The sequence below is a fragment of the Littorina saxatilis genome, linkage group LG3 (genome assembly GCF_037325665.1).
Source record: "Littorina saxatilis isolate snail1 linkage group LG3, US_GU_Lsax_2.0, whole genome shotgun sequence".
NCBI classification, from domain to species: Eukaryota; Metazoa; Mollusca; class Gastropoda; order Littorinimorpha; family Littorinidae; genus Littorina; species Littorina saxatilis.
In genome coordinates, this window is record NC_090247.1 from 44,525,809 (window position 1) to 44,539,699 (window position 13,891).

The window sequence follows — 13,891 nt, forward strand, 5'->3', positions numbered from 1 at the left end:
ATTTACACAGGTAATGAGAGGGAGTCTGGAAATGGGGATACATTTACACAGGTTATGAGGGGAGTCTGAAAATAGGGATACATTTACACAGGTTATGAGAGGGAGTCTGAGAATGGGGATACATTTACACAGGTTATGAGAGGGAGTCTGAAAATAGGGATACATTTACACAGGTTATGAGAGGGAGTCTGAAAATGGGGATACATTTACACAGGTTATGAGAGGGAGTCTGAAAATGGGGATACATTTACACAGGTTATGAGAGGGAGTCTTACATGGGGGAGGGGGGAGGGGGGGGGTCTTAAAAGGGGGTTTCCATTGTAAAAGCATAAGGAGAGTTGATAGAATATTTGCCCAAATGGAGGGGAAAGCATTCTCTCCAAGTGGATGTTTCTTCATACAGTTTGGTCTGTAGCTTTCATGTCTGTTAAGATACTTTCTTGAAATCTGGCATGTACAAGACTGACATACACTTTTTGGTCCTCATATATAACACAAAAAAAACTCTTGTCTACACAGTGCCCTGAGACTGCTTTCAGATGTAAACAAGCACTATAGAAGAACGTTTTATTATTATTTCTCTTGAGCTGTGCAGGTTAGGTTTATTTGTAATATTAGCGGTTGACAGGAGTTTACATGCTGGTGGAGATTTGAAAGCCCTGAGCTGACTTGGTGTGTGTTTATGTTGCAGTGGAGATTTGAAAGCCCTGAGCTGACTTGGTGTGTGTTTATGATGTTGCAGTGCGTAACGGAGACTTCTTTGACAGCGGGATCATGGATCAGTTGCGTCAGCAGCTGTGGGAACTGACAGAGAAGACCCAGCTTGACCTCAACAGCAGCTCGCATCACATCACATTCCAGGGAGCTGTACGTTCTCTACACATTACACTCAAATGTTTTTACACCCCCGGTATAGGGGTGTGTATAGGTTTCGCTCGATGTGTTTGTTTGGGTGTTTGTTTGGGTGTTTGTGTGTTTGTGTTCGCATATAGATCTCAAGAATGAACGGACCGATCGTCACCAAACTTGGTGAACAGGTTCTATACATTCCTGAGACGGTCCTTACAAAAATTGGGACCAGTCAAACACACGGTTAGGGAGTTATTGGTGGATTAAAATTATACAAGGACTTATACAGGGACATCTTCATGGTCAAAGGGAAATAACCATTCTCACTCAGTCACTGCCACCAACTGAGAAGGTTATTTCCCTTTGACGGGGGTGTTTTTCCTACCTCATAGGAATTTCTTGTTTGTTTATTTTTTTATTTATTTTTTGTGTGTGTATGCAATTGAGTGTGTGGGTGTGTGTGTGTATGCATGTGTGTGTGTGTGTGTGTGTGTGTGTGTGTGTGTGTGTGTGTGTGTGTGTGTGTTAGAGAAAGGAAAAGAGGGAGATATTGTAATGCTCAATATACGGGCATAACAAAATATTTTGTTTAACTGTTTCTGGTAGGGCAGTTTCTATAAACAGTAATCTTGTGTGTGTGTATTTTTTTTTAATTTTAATTTTTACATAACATTATTTTTGATATCTTAATGGGCAATGCCTTTTTTTTTCCTCCCTGTTTTTAACTTTCCTCCTCCTTGTACCTAGTATTCATTTATCTGACATTTTCCCTCAACTCTGTATGTATCTCTGTCTATATCTGTATCTCTGTCTCTTTGTCTCTGTCTGTCTGTCTGTCTGTCTGTCTCTCTCTCTCTCTCTCTCTCTCTCTCTCTCTCTCTCTCTCTCTCTCTCTCTCTCTCTCTCTCTCTCTAATGCTGTGCACAATCAGTGAGACGTTTGATGTGATTTGCAGGTGAAAGCTCGCAGAACAGACGAACACAGCAGCAAGGAGAGTGTACTTCTCCACTGGACTCCAGGCGATGTGTAAGTCTGTCTTTGGTGACAATTTGTTTCTCTTCTCAAGGGAAATCTGTGGGAGTTCATGGGATTATGAAGACCTCGTGGGATTATGAAGACCTCGCCCTGTATCTGCTAGACTTCTTTTTCCCGTCTTTTTTTGATGGCCCTGTAGACGTATTTGTGTGTGTGTGTCACAATGTTTCCAAAAGAATGAGTGTGTGCATGGGGGGGGGGGGGGGGGGGGGGCATGGAACATGGATGTGCATGCATTAACTCTGCACAGAGATTTCATTCTCCACAAAATCTGAGAAACACCATTCTATCTGAGTACTGGATGATGGTGTACCAGTAAACAGATTTGTTTGAATCTGATTTATTTCTGGAACAATGTTGGGACTGGTCATTGATGACATGCGCACACACAAAAATAGCGACTCTGGCTCACAGATGTATTCGCACATCCTCCTCACCCTCTACAGTACACACAGACATGTGTATTTGCACCCTCTCTCTTTTTTCTCCCTCTTTTTCTCCCTCTTTTTCATTATTACCATTGTGGGATTTATCGTTCATGGTGTGCGTCCGTCTCGTTTACAGCCTGGAGGAGATGTGGATGCCTTCCTCTCAGGTGGACTTGAACCGGCAGCGAACCCTCCCCCTCTCCACCCTCCCTGCCCCCACTGTCACCAGCATCCACCCCTGCCTCTACCGCCGACACCGCTTCCGCAAACACCGCAGAAAATGAACCAATGGCTGTCTCTTGCTGCAAGGGCGTCATCTTCACTTGTCATCTCTGGTGTCGCCGTTTCATCTTTCATTCTCTTTCGCATTGTAGTGATTTGTGTGTGTTTCTTTGCACTCCATTTCTCTTTTTAGTTTTCTTTTTGGACTGCCATGTTGGCCTTGTTGCCCTGATTTCTGTGTTGATTGATTGATATTGTGTCACTGGCAAGGTGTGACAGTGCCAACAGGATTGTGTTATTACTGGCTTTGATATCTACTTCTTGATATATGTCATATCACAATTGAGTTTTGAGTTTCAGGGTTTTGTGTATATGTATGGTTGACCTACAATTGATGTGTGTGTAAGCAGTCATGTGGGTTTTGATTTTTCTTTTCGTTTGTAAGATGCAGAATGCACAAAACGCTTTCTGTATTTATGTCGTGTATTGTTTATTTTTAACTAAAACCATATGGCTTGTGAAGTGACTCTGTATTTCTGACCAGAATGCAACCATAAAGAATTGAAACTGTATTTTTCCAGTCAGTACATGTTCCTGCTAATTGTATTGTTGCAATGTTGATTTTTTGGGTTGTTTTTTGACGAACTGCTTATAATCTAGTTGACATCACAATAAATCCATTGCAGATTGCGTACATGTACTTCAAATGTCCTGATTAACAATATGCATGTCAGCACAGACAGGTCGAAGATTTATGCATTCTTGAAAAGAATTTGTTTTGTGTGTCACTGTATTTGCACACAGTCAGTTGCAATGTTTCACTTGAGTTTATTATATGTCACAGATGAGTATAGTTTTGTACTGTTTCAGTTTTTGCAAATATTGATAATCACACTTTTTCCTGTTGAGATTTCCAATTATGGGTTCAATTTGTTTGTTAGAACCTCTGTAATGAGGGTTCTCATTTGAGATAATAGATTGTGTTGAAATTAGGGGCAAGTAGAACTGGGATGAGAAAAAGTTTTCATTTGAGATTTTGAATCATGCATTGATGTATTTTTTTGCCTGGTTCTGTGACAGACCGTCACATTAGTGAGCCGTCATGGATAGCAACCCTCCCCCTCTTCCATGATGCTGGGCTCGCTACTCAACATCCCTTGTTATGTTAACATCATTGTCATCACTTGATGCATAACTTGCCTATTTCAAATGTGTTTTAGCATCTGTGGTAAACCAGTTTGTCATCATCACACGGCTTTTATCATCAGCGCATTTACATCACCAAGAGATGTACTTATTACCACCACGATCGTTAACACCGCATTGGTGAGACACCGTATTGGTGGGCTGCATTCTATTGAATGTCGTTGTTAAATGTTAATATCCAATCAGGTTTTGACTACCAAAATGGCACACTTTTGCTCACAACTATTCCACCTTGTGAAAGCAATACCCGTGAGACCTATTTTCCAACCGGTGCCTTGAGGAACGGCCAGGCTAAGCCCGAAGCGACGAACAACAAGGGAGTGACGCTGGCCTGGTCAACCTCACTATAAAGCTCCTTTGAGAGACGCTAGTTACTGCAGGGATGGGCGGACCTCATCCTCTTGTATAATACAATGCATGATAGCAAGCGATGTCAGCTTTTATAATGCTCGTGTGTCAAACGTTACATTGTCGTTCATATTTAACTTTTAAGTCAAGAGTTTTTAGATAAGAGTATGGAAAGTGTGGACTGTGGTGTTTTTTTTAAAGGGAAGAAAAAGAGTTAAATGGGAAGTAAAATGTGTGCTTTGACAGAAGGTATTGAAAAGGGTTGTACATGTGAGCTTTTAGAATGGAAGGATTTATGTTATGCATAGATAAACCTTGCATAATTCCTTTTCACACACTTCAGGCAATTTTCTCTGTAGGTTAGATTGTATTCATGCGTAATTTCCTGTAATAGAATTACATTATGTTATATTTAGTGATGGTCGAGTAGACGGCCTTTGTCATGTACAACTATTATGTGTGACTCAAACTTACCTGCTGATATTTTATCTGAGTTTTGTTTTGTTTTGGTGTAACCCGGCACCATCATTCAAAGAAAGTTGATGTGAAAAGAATTAGAATATAGCAGGAGAGACCTTTGGCTTTAATGGCCCAGTCTGAGTCTTGATTGATAGAAACTGCAAGCCTTTAGGTTTTCCAAAAATTACAAGCCTACAGGATTTACAGAAATTACAAGCCTTCAGGGACAAAACAAAATAACAAACAGCGAATAATTGTTTGTGTGATAGCAGGTGTCAGTCTGGCCTAATTGCAACTTGAACCAGCCCATTCTTACTCAGGATATCTGACTATCTGAGCACTTAGGATATCTGACTATCTGAGCACTAAGGATATCTGACTATTTGAGCACTTAGGATATCTGACTATTTGGGCACTTAGGATATCTGGGGTGGGTTGCATGAGAGAACTCAAATTCCAAGCTCAAACGGTTCGACTTTACTCTTAAGCTTGCTCTGTTAAGAATCCGCAAAGCACGAAACGAAGTCGGGGTGCATGAGCCGTCTTTAGGGCCGACTCAACAGAGAAAGAGGGCAAGTCGACGTTGTCGACCTACTTCGAGCGTTAGTGGGAGATTCCATGACGTCACGGGAAATGTGGTCAGCAACAACCAATGCAAACTGCAGTCTAGTAGGTTCGCGGGAAAAGGGCGCATCAGAGACCGTCTGTTACACAATAATGTACTCTGCGGCATCTGGGCGCATTCAAGCATGCACAGGAAGCGCGCGCTCATACCAACACAGGAGATGCCGTGTGTAGTACAAAGAAGAGCGTACGGTGTTATTGTACTATTTTGTGCATTGTGCATGTTGGATCGAGTAGAAGAAAAATAAAGATTGTCTTCTTGATCTTGAATCGCTCTCTACTGAAAAGGTAAACATCGACCAAAAATTAAAAAAGTAAATACAAAAAGAAGATAAAAATACAGTAATTACAAAAAACCACGAATTATATCGAAATAAAAAATGAAGTAAAAACAAAATAGAAGGAAACGAAACCAAAGTCATATAATGTGAGATTTAAAAAAATAAAAAAATTAAAAAAAGATTAAAATTAAATTTTAAAAATCAAATTATAAAACACTTATTATTTGACAGCATTAGGTAAAAAAAAAAAGATGATTTCTAACAAATAAAAAAAAGACAACAAAATATAAATATATTAATGATTGAATAAATAAATACATAAATACATATTTCAACAAATAAAAAAAGTAAAAAATGATTTCACCCTAAAGAAAACAAAAACCTTTTGGTTGCCGGGCACAGATGAAGTAAACAAGAAAGTTGTCTTACTCCGTCGCGTTGGTGCGACCAATTATAGCACCAAATGATAAAAGGATTTAAAAAATCATCTTGCAAGCGGCAACTGGTTGGTTAAGTCTGTTATCTCTGCCAAGCTCAGCGTTAAGCCTGGGGGGGAGCAGGCTCAAAGTTAAGCAAAAAACGCTGTGCTCAACGAACGTAAGACCGCTCATGCATCCCGGTTTTCGTGCTTTCGGCGTAAAGTCAACCATCTCAACTTTGAGCACATTTCCGCCCAGCTTAAGTCGTCTCATGCAACCCACCCCTGACTATTTGAGCACTTAAGATATCTGACTATCTGAGCACTCAGGACATCTGACTATTTGAGCACTTAGGATATCTGACTATCTGAGCACTCATGATATCTGACTATTTGAGCACTTAGGATATCTGAGCACTCAGAATATCTGATTATTTGAGCACTCGGGATATCTTACTATTTGAGCACTCATGATATCCGAACATCTGAGCGCTGGTAAAAGCCAAGCACCGTGTGTAATCGTTAACTTTTGTTTTTCAAGACCAACGTGTTTCCTAAATGGCAGGCCTTGTGCTGATAAACATGTCCAAAACAAGACACAGAAAAGTTTGTTGTGTATCTGATTTTTCACAAGTTTGTGTGTCGATAATCCAGTTGTAATTCCATGCTTATTTTGGAAACATTTATTGCACAAGATTACCATTACAAATGAATATTTCAGTTTCATAAAGCATTGCTGGATCACCAATTCATAAAGAAATGCGTTTAGTGTTGAACTTGAAGAAGCTCACCTTTGGATACAAGAGTTTACCAAGATGCGGTCTCTTCAAAAGTGTGAGTTGAGCTGACATGAGTAATCAGGATGTCATTACTTTATCACTCCCTTGGATGACATCTACACGTTTGAGCACAGTGATGTTTTCTTCTGAGAAGAACGGCAATGAACGAAACGTGAACAAATCAATCAACAAGAAACAAAAGCTGGTTGCGCACAATTTTTAACTTCCACAATGTTGAACTTTTTACTGTTTTGTCATAGAGGTCATACTTTTTTTTTTTTAACTGTTGTCATAGAGGTCAAAGCCATTGAGCTCAATCCTTAATTTGGAGGGCTGATGTTGTTCAGAGCCCGTTCAAAGCATTAAGCATCAGGGTATTTGGCGTTCATGGCTTTGTTTTTGCTATTTCACGTCTAGACAGCACAAAGAGTATTGTTGACAAAAGAGAGCTCAAGTTTGGAAGTCTACCTTGTTGAAAATACTGGGCAGAAGAGTTTTAGTTTCACTTTGTATCTTACGACAAATCAATAAAAATGTCCTTGACTGTGTTTTGTGTGTGGCTTTGTTTTGTTTTCTTCAAGTAGATTGAAAATACCCTCACACACAAACATGGATGTGAATTAGCTTGCATTAATGATCTGATGGACAAGAACAAAAGTCCACTTGAAGAATGTATTTATTCAATTGTTCTTATCTTTGATTTGCTTGTCTACATTACTTTGGTGTCTTGGTATATCCAAAGGTGTAGATGATTTCAGTGAAGATAATAATGTTGTAGTAACTAATTGCAAAACTTTCCCCCCGCGGGTTAGGGGGAAGAATTTACCCGATGCTCCCCAGCATGTCGTAAGAGGCGACTAACGGATTCTGTTTCTCCTTTTACCCTTGTTAAGTGTTTCTTGTATAGAATATAGTCAATGTTTGTAAAGATTTTAGTCAAGCAGTATGTAAGAAATGTTAAGTCCTTTGTACTGGAAACTTGCATTCTCCCAGTAAGGTAATATATTGTACTACGTTGCAAGCCCCTGGAGCAAATTTTTGATTAGTGTTTTTGTGAACAAGAAACAATTGACAAGTGGCTCTATCACATCTCCCCCTTTCCCCGTCGCGATATAACCTTCGTGGTTGAAAACGACGTTAAACACCAAATAAAGAAAGATTGCAAAACTTTTGTGTATTGATGAGGATCCCAAATGTGCCAGAAAAATGTGTGCAGGTGAATTACAAATCAGCAGGTATTACCAATATGTAGCAGCAGTGTAACTGTAAGCATACAATTGAAGGATATATGAGCACCTTAGGTGGATTATTACAAGTACCTCATCAGGAGTGCAAAAGACAAACGTTTATTTTTTCTCTTTTCTTAAAGCCTGTCCTTAATTTGATGAAGTCGACTACGTGAAGTATACTTTGCAAAGGTGGCTGCACAAAGCTTTAGCACTGAGTTTTCAGTAAAAAGACTTTGCAAAGCTGGCTGCACAAAGCTTTAGCACTGAGTTTTCAGTAAAAAGACTTTGCAAAGCTGGCTGCACAAAGCTTTAGCACTGAGTTTTCAGTAAAAAGACTTTGCAAAGTCTTCCCGAAGTTGACTTTGGGCTCAATGAAGGACCGGCTTAAGGGAAAGATAATGTACCTCAGTCTCACTTTTCATTATTTCACTGCACCCAAAACCACTGAGTGGACAGTCTGTACCTTTTTTTCTATTTCTTTTTCTTTTCCAATTTTGTGTGTGAATGTAGTTGAGAATAACATGTGCGTGTGTCTTTGATGGTGGGACCAGCTGTTTGCGGATATTTGCACAGAGAATAACATCCGGTGCCAGCAAATCACTCTAGCCTGCCAGTGTAGGCGCTTTTCTCAGGTTGTCAAAACTATTTGGTTTCACTTGCATTGGATTATTTATGTGCTTTTGTGCTGATGTTATTATGTATGTTTGTGTTGAAAATTGCATGTTTTGTTGTAGTGTGTGTGTGTGCGTGCATGCGTGAGTGTGTGTGTTCTAGGTTTGAGACATGCCGATCTTGATATGCCCGTATGGAAATATTATAGACCTTTCAAATAATGTACAATTTTTAAGGGTTGGTACGTGTATTCTTTGTGATTACCACAACCTTTATCCCCTGAATGTTATCTTCACTTTATTTTTATTGTTGCACTTGTTGCTGTGTGTTTGGAGGGGTGAGGGGGGGGGGGTGTAAAGGGGTACAGGTATACAACAATGCAGATATGACTGACCTTCAAGGAGTTGATGTTATGATTAATTGTCGTGTACACCTGCGATTAAGCAGCCCTGGCAACAGTAGCCACTCCGAACCACGTTATTTGTCAGTTGTTTCTCATTGGTTTGTTTTGATGGTGTGGTTTTGTTGTTGTTACTTTTGGTCATGTAGCATTAGTGGAACATGATGTTCCAGTAGGATGCCGTGGCTTGTTGTTTTCGCATGTCAATTGAGTAAGTGCTGTGAATCGTCAAATGACAGGCTGGTTGTTATACTTATGGCAGCCTGTGAAAGCAATCTCTTAGTCGCTGACCATTCACTGTGGATGTGTCACTGACCATTCACCAGGCGTGTGTGTCGAAATGAACGTGGAATCTTTGCTGAAGATGTTGCCCCCTCCCACCCCACCCCTAACTCTTTGCTAGTACTTTTTTTGGCCTTGCTTTGCTTTCCTTCTTGCTTTTCATGAGAAAGTGAGTTGAGTATTTAGTGAACAGTATGCAGTGATTGGTCAAGTATGTGTGTATACCAGGTTATGGTGATCAATGCAATTTTTCTAGATCTCAGTTTGTATGTGTTATCATTTGAAGGAAAGCATGCAATTCAAGTTCAGTTCAGATTTCCCCCTATGTTTTACTGGGTTGAATTTGTGTGTAATTTAAAGAAATATTTAGTTCACTTTTCATGTGATAAAGAAACTAGTTGTCATTGTCACATTTCCAATTTTTATTTTATTTAAATGTTGAAGTTGTGCTGTGAGCAGTAATTAGTTAATTTTGTTGATTGCATGTCGGATTGTTTTGAATTTTTGAGAAAATGTTGGAGTGAGGTTCTGAATCATTTTTTGTTGTTTATCTGTTGTTCTTTTTTGTTTTATTGTTGTTACCTTGTACATGCTGTGACAAAATGTTCATGCCAATAATCAATGGTTGCATGCTGTTTTTGACGTTGGAATGGACATGTATTTTGTGGATTTGTTTGTTCCAAGGGAGAGAATGTTCAATGTGAACAGTTTTTGCTGTAAAGACTTGCTTCCCTTTGTAATTGAAACATCTTTTTCATCCTTACACATGTCGTAAAATTCATGATGGTTGTATATTTTTTGTACAGATCCAGTGACATTTTTTCCATGGGTATGCTGTGAAATTGGTGGAATATTATTCATGAACCAGTTGATTCCCCCCCCCCCTATTAGGGGTTAGGGGGAAGAATTTACCCGATGCTCCCCAGCATGTCGTAAGAGGCGACTAACGGATTCTGTTTCTCTTTTTGTACTAAAAACTTGCATTCTCCCAGTAAGGTAATACATTGTACTACGTTGCAAGCCCCTGGAGCAAATTTTTGATTAGTGCTTTTGTGAACAAGAAACAATTGACAAGTGGCTCTATCCCATCTCCCCCCTTTCCCCGTCGCGATATAACCTTCGTGGTTGAAAACGACGTTAAACACCAAAGAAAGAAAGAAAAATGATTTCCCAAAGATATCATTTTATTGACTCACATGCGAAGCAAAAGTGAGTCTATGTACTCACCCGAGTCGTCCGTCCGTCCGTCCCCCCCGTCCGGACGTCCGTCCGTCCGGCCGTCCGGAAAACTTTAACGTTGGATATTTCTTGGACACTATTCAGTCTATCAGTACCAAATTTGGCAAGATGGTGTATGATGACAAGGCCCCAAAAAACATACATAGCATCTTGACCTTGCTTCAAGGTCAAGGTCGCAGGGGCCATAAATGTTGTCTAAAAAACAGCTATTTTTCACATTTTTCCCATTTTCTCTGAAGTTTTTGAGATTCAATACCTCACCTATATATGATATATAGGGCAAAGTAAGCCCCATCTTTTGATACCAGTTTGGTTTACCTTGCTTCAAGGTCAAGGTCACAGGAGCTCTTCAAAGTTGGATTGTATACATATTTTGAAGTGACCTTGACCCTGAACTATGGAAGATAACTGTTTCAAACTTAAAAATTATGTGGGGCACATGTTATGCTTTCATCATGAGACACATTTGGTCACATATGATCAAGGTCAAGGTCACTTTGACCCTTATGAAATGTGACCAAAATAAGGTAGTGAACCACTAAAAGTGACCATATCTCATGGTAGAAAGAGCCAATAAGCACCATTGTACTTCCTATGTCTTGAATTAACAGCTTTGTGTTGCATGACCTTGGATGACCTTGATCTTGGGTCAAGGTCACATGTATTTTGGTAGGAAAAATGTGTAAAGCAGTTCTTAGTGTATGTTATTGCTAGGTTTAGTTATTTGACCTTGACCCTGAAGGTCAAGGTCATGTAAAGGTCAAGGTCAAGCATGTGAGTCGTATGGGCTTTGCCCTTCTTGTTTTCTTTGAGTATGAAACATGACTGATAAATCCACTTCTGAGCAAATGTCAGTAACCCCTTTTCCCCAATAATTGTCCAAGTCAAAATGGTGTCATTAAGGGTTGCTGCAGACAAGGTTTTGTACTAAAAGGTGTGTGTGCGTATAATTGCATTTGAACATGTAAACGCATGCAAGCACTCATACATACACACCACAGACCTTTCCCTCAGCGTTATTTCCATCAGACGTAGTGCAAGTAATGTTACACCACTTGTAAAACAAATGTGTTTTTTTTCTGAAATGACTGTCCTCAAGAATAGTTCATTATTCGCTGAAAAGTTGGCTTGTGTTCAACCAAAACTGTACAGCCGTGTAAGGCAAAACAAAAAATAAATGAATGAATGAAAAGTGTGTTTACTGCCTCTTCCAACCTAGCAACCCTAGTTCCTGGGAGAAAGGTGACAGTAAACTTAGGCCCTTAGTGGTAAAGTTGCAAATGAAGTGTGTGGTGTTGTGCCTTTGTGATGTGTATGGGTGTTAACACTTGGCCCTCTGACTTGTCTGGCTGTGTTTGTACAAAGCCGCGCTACCACTATGTGCCCTCCCCCGATAAATGGCAGGAACAGGTGAACATCTGTAGAAGGCATATTGCCGTGCAGCACAGAAGCTCATCTACAGTGAAAACCTTCGAAGCTTACGTTGCATCATCTGATCAATTATTATTTATTTAGTATACTTTGTGATGATCTTGTTATTGATTATTAATTCAGACAAAAATTGCCACCCTGCACAGAAAGCAGCCATGACGACATTGAGTATACATGAATGTCCAAGTGGAAGGCTGTTGTTAGAGTAGACCCCCTGTTAAGACTTCCTCCTGTTAAGACCCATTTTCTCACATTTCGCTTCATAACCTCTGTAAATTTCACTCCATTTTAAAGACTCCATCCATTTTGAAGACCTGATTTTTTTTCCATAATTTTTGGAGGTCGTAAAAGGAGGGTTCCACTGTATCTCAAGTAAAAGCTTGGACAGCAGTGTGGAGATATCCATGTTGGTTTACATGGAAAGGAATGGTACCTTTCACCGTTTGAACTAAATTAATATGCTGTTGGAAAGACCTGCCCGCTATCACGTTGCTTGCACCCGTGTGATGTTTAGTACAGACGTTCACTGCTTCCCAAGCCTGCTCTGTTGTGTGTTAAATACCCTGGTCCCCCCACCCCCCGCTTTGCATATGGGCTGTACACGGTTTGGAGCTTCATTTTGTGTAGTTGTTGTGAACAGATTTGCGAATTTCCTGCAGACAGAGACAGTAAGCCGTTTCTTTATTGTTAGCTATCAAGTCAACCATAATGCGGACCACTGCTTTTGATGTCAGTAGCATATTACTTGCTTGCACTTGTCAATAATTATTACATTTATCAGTGTCACTGGTTTGGTGGGTTGTCAGGTGACAGGTACTACGAGAAACAAAATGTAGGGCAAGTACTAGTGTTTTGCATAAACTAGTTCAGCAGGCATATTTTCAGCCGTGGTCTGTCATTTTTTGCATGTCGTTAAGTTTGGTAAAACGAGTTCATTCTTCTCTTTGTTAACACTGCAGAAAAAGGGATTGGGGGTGAAATGAAACCAGGTTGTTCTGTTTTTCATGGTGAATTCATCTTAAAGTCCCGGATTAAGCCGAAGAAAAGATGGGGTGAATTTGGAACTAAGAAAATTAGTTTTCGTTGAAAGCAGCAAACTGATGTCATTCACAAAATAGATTTTCTGTTCGCCATTTAATGCAAGGAAAAGACTGTCGTCCAGATTTGAAAATAGCGATATTTACCAATTGCTGAAAGGGAAGAAATTTTTTCTTTCAGTCGATATTGTGGAATCATCAGGAATTCACATATTTGTGGCATGTTCACACAAGCCGTTGTATTTTGAAACTGGAAAAATCCGACTGATTTTGCAAGTTAACATCAGATTAAAAGTTCTCCCATGGTAGGAGGGTCTACTTTTCATAACTGACAAAACACAGAATTTCAAGTGAGGAAACCAGTGCAGGATGTAGAGATGGTAAAAAAAAAGTTGCCCTTGAAGTTGAAGCTCAGATTTGCTTGATCAGCTGGTAGCAGGCCACTGATTTCTTTCCTCTTTGTTTATCCCATGCTTTTCTCTGTGTTGTACATGAACAAGTTTTTGTACGTGTGATTGTGAACAAGAGTATGCTAAAAACCACCTGACCAAACATCAAATATCGAGTTCTGCAGGCGTAATATCAGCAGTGCGAGTCTGAAGATATATCTTATTCATATACGGGTATTTTTCTGTATGAGTCGCATCATATTAATCACTCATCACCCGAGCATAAGACTAACATAGCTGCGTGTGAAATGGACGAAACAATGACTAAAAAAAAGAGCAAAAAAGCAGACTATTTTCTGAAAGAAATCAAGTTTCAGGTTTGTTTGTACTGATGTTGATTTTTTTGACCTGCCTGGCCTTGTGCACTTTCTTTGTGGAGATGGAGTATGTGTTATATATTTGTATGTTTGTAGCTAGTGTTTTTGTATGATATGAAACAAAACTGAATATAAACATTCTGGTTACATGAAAAATTAAGGTTCATGTTTTGGATGTGTGTTTGTGTGTACAAGAGTTTGTGTGTGTGTGTGAATGTGTTTGTTGAGAGAGAGAGTGTGTGTGTG

At 39.6% G+C, this 13,891-nt stretch overlaps 1 protein-coding gene across 1 annotated transcript in view; it reads left to right on the top strand.

Annotated features, from left to right (window-relative positions):
* Positions 1 to 13,801, top strand: part of LOC138962469 (zinc finger protein aebp2-like) — a 74,694-nt gene extending 60,893 nt beyond the window's left edge. Inside the window, exons 3-5 of the mRNA XM_070334296.1 lie at positions 743 to 867; positions 1,805 to 1,875; positions 2,449 to 13,801. Coding sequence (XP_070190397.1) covers positions 743 to 867; positions 1,805 to 1,875; positions 2,449 to 2,596 — 344 coding nt within the window. The 3' untranslated portion in view covers positions 2,597 to 13,801. The remainder of the gene's footprint in view (positions 1 to 742; positions 868 to 1,804; positions 1,876 to 2,448) is intronic.
* Positions 13,802 to 13,891: the final 90 nt, after the last annotated feature.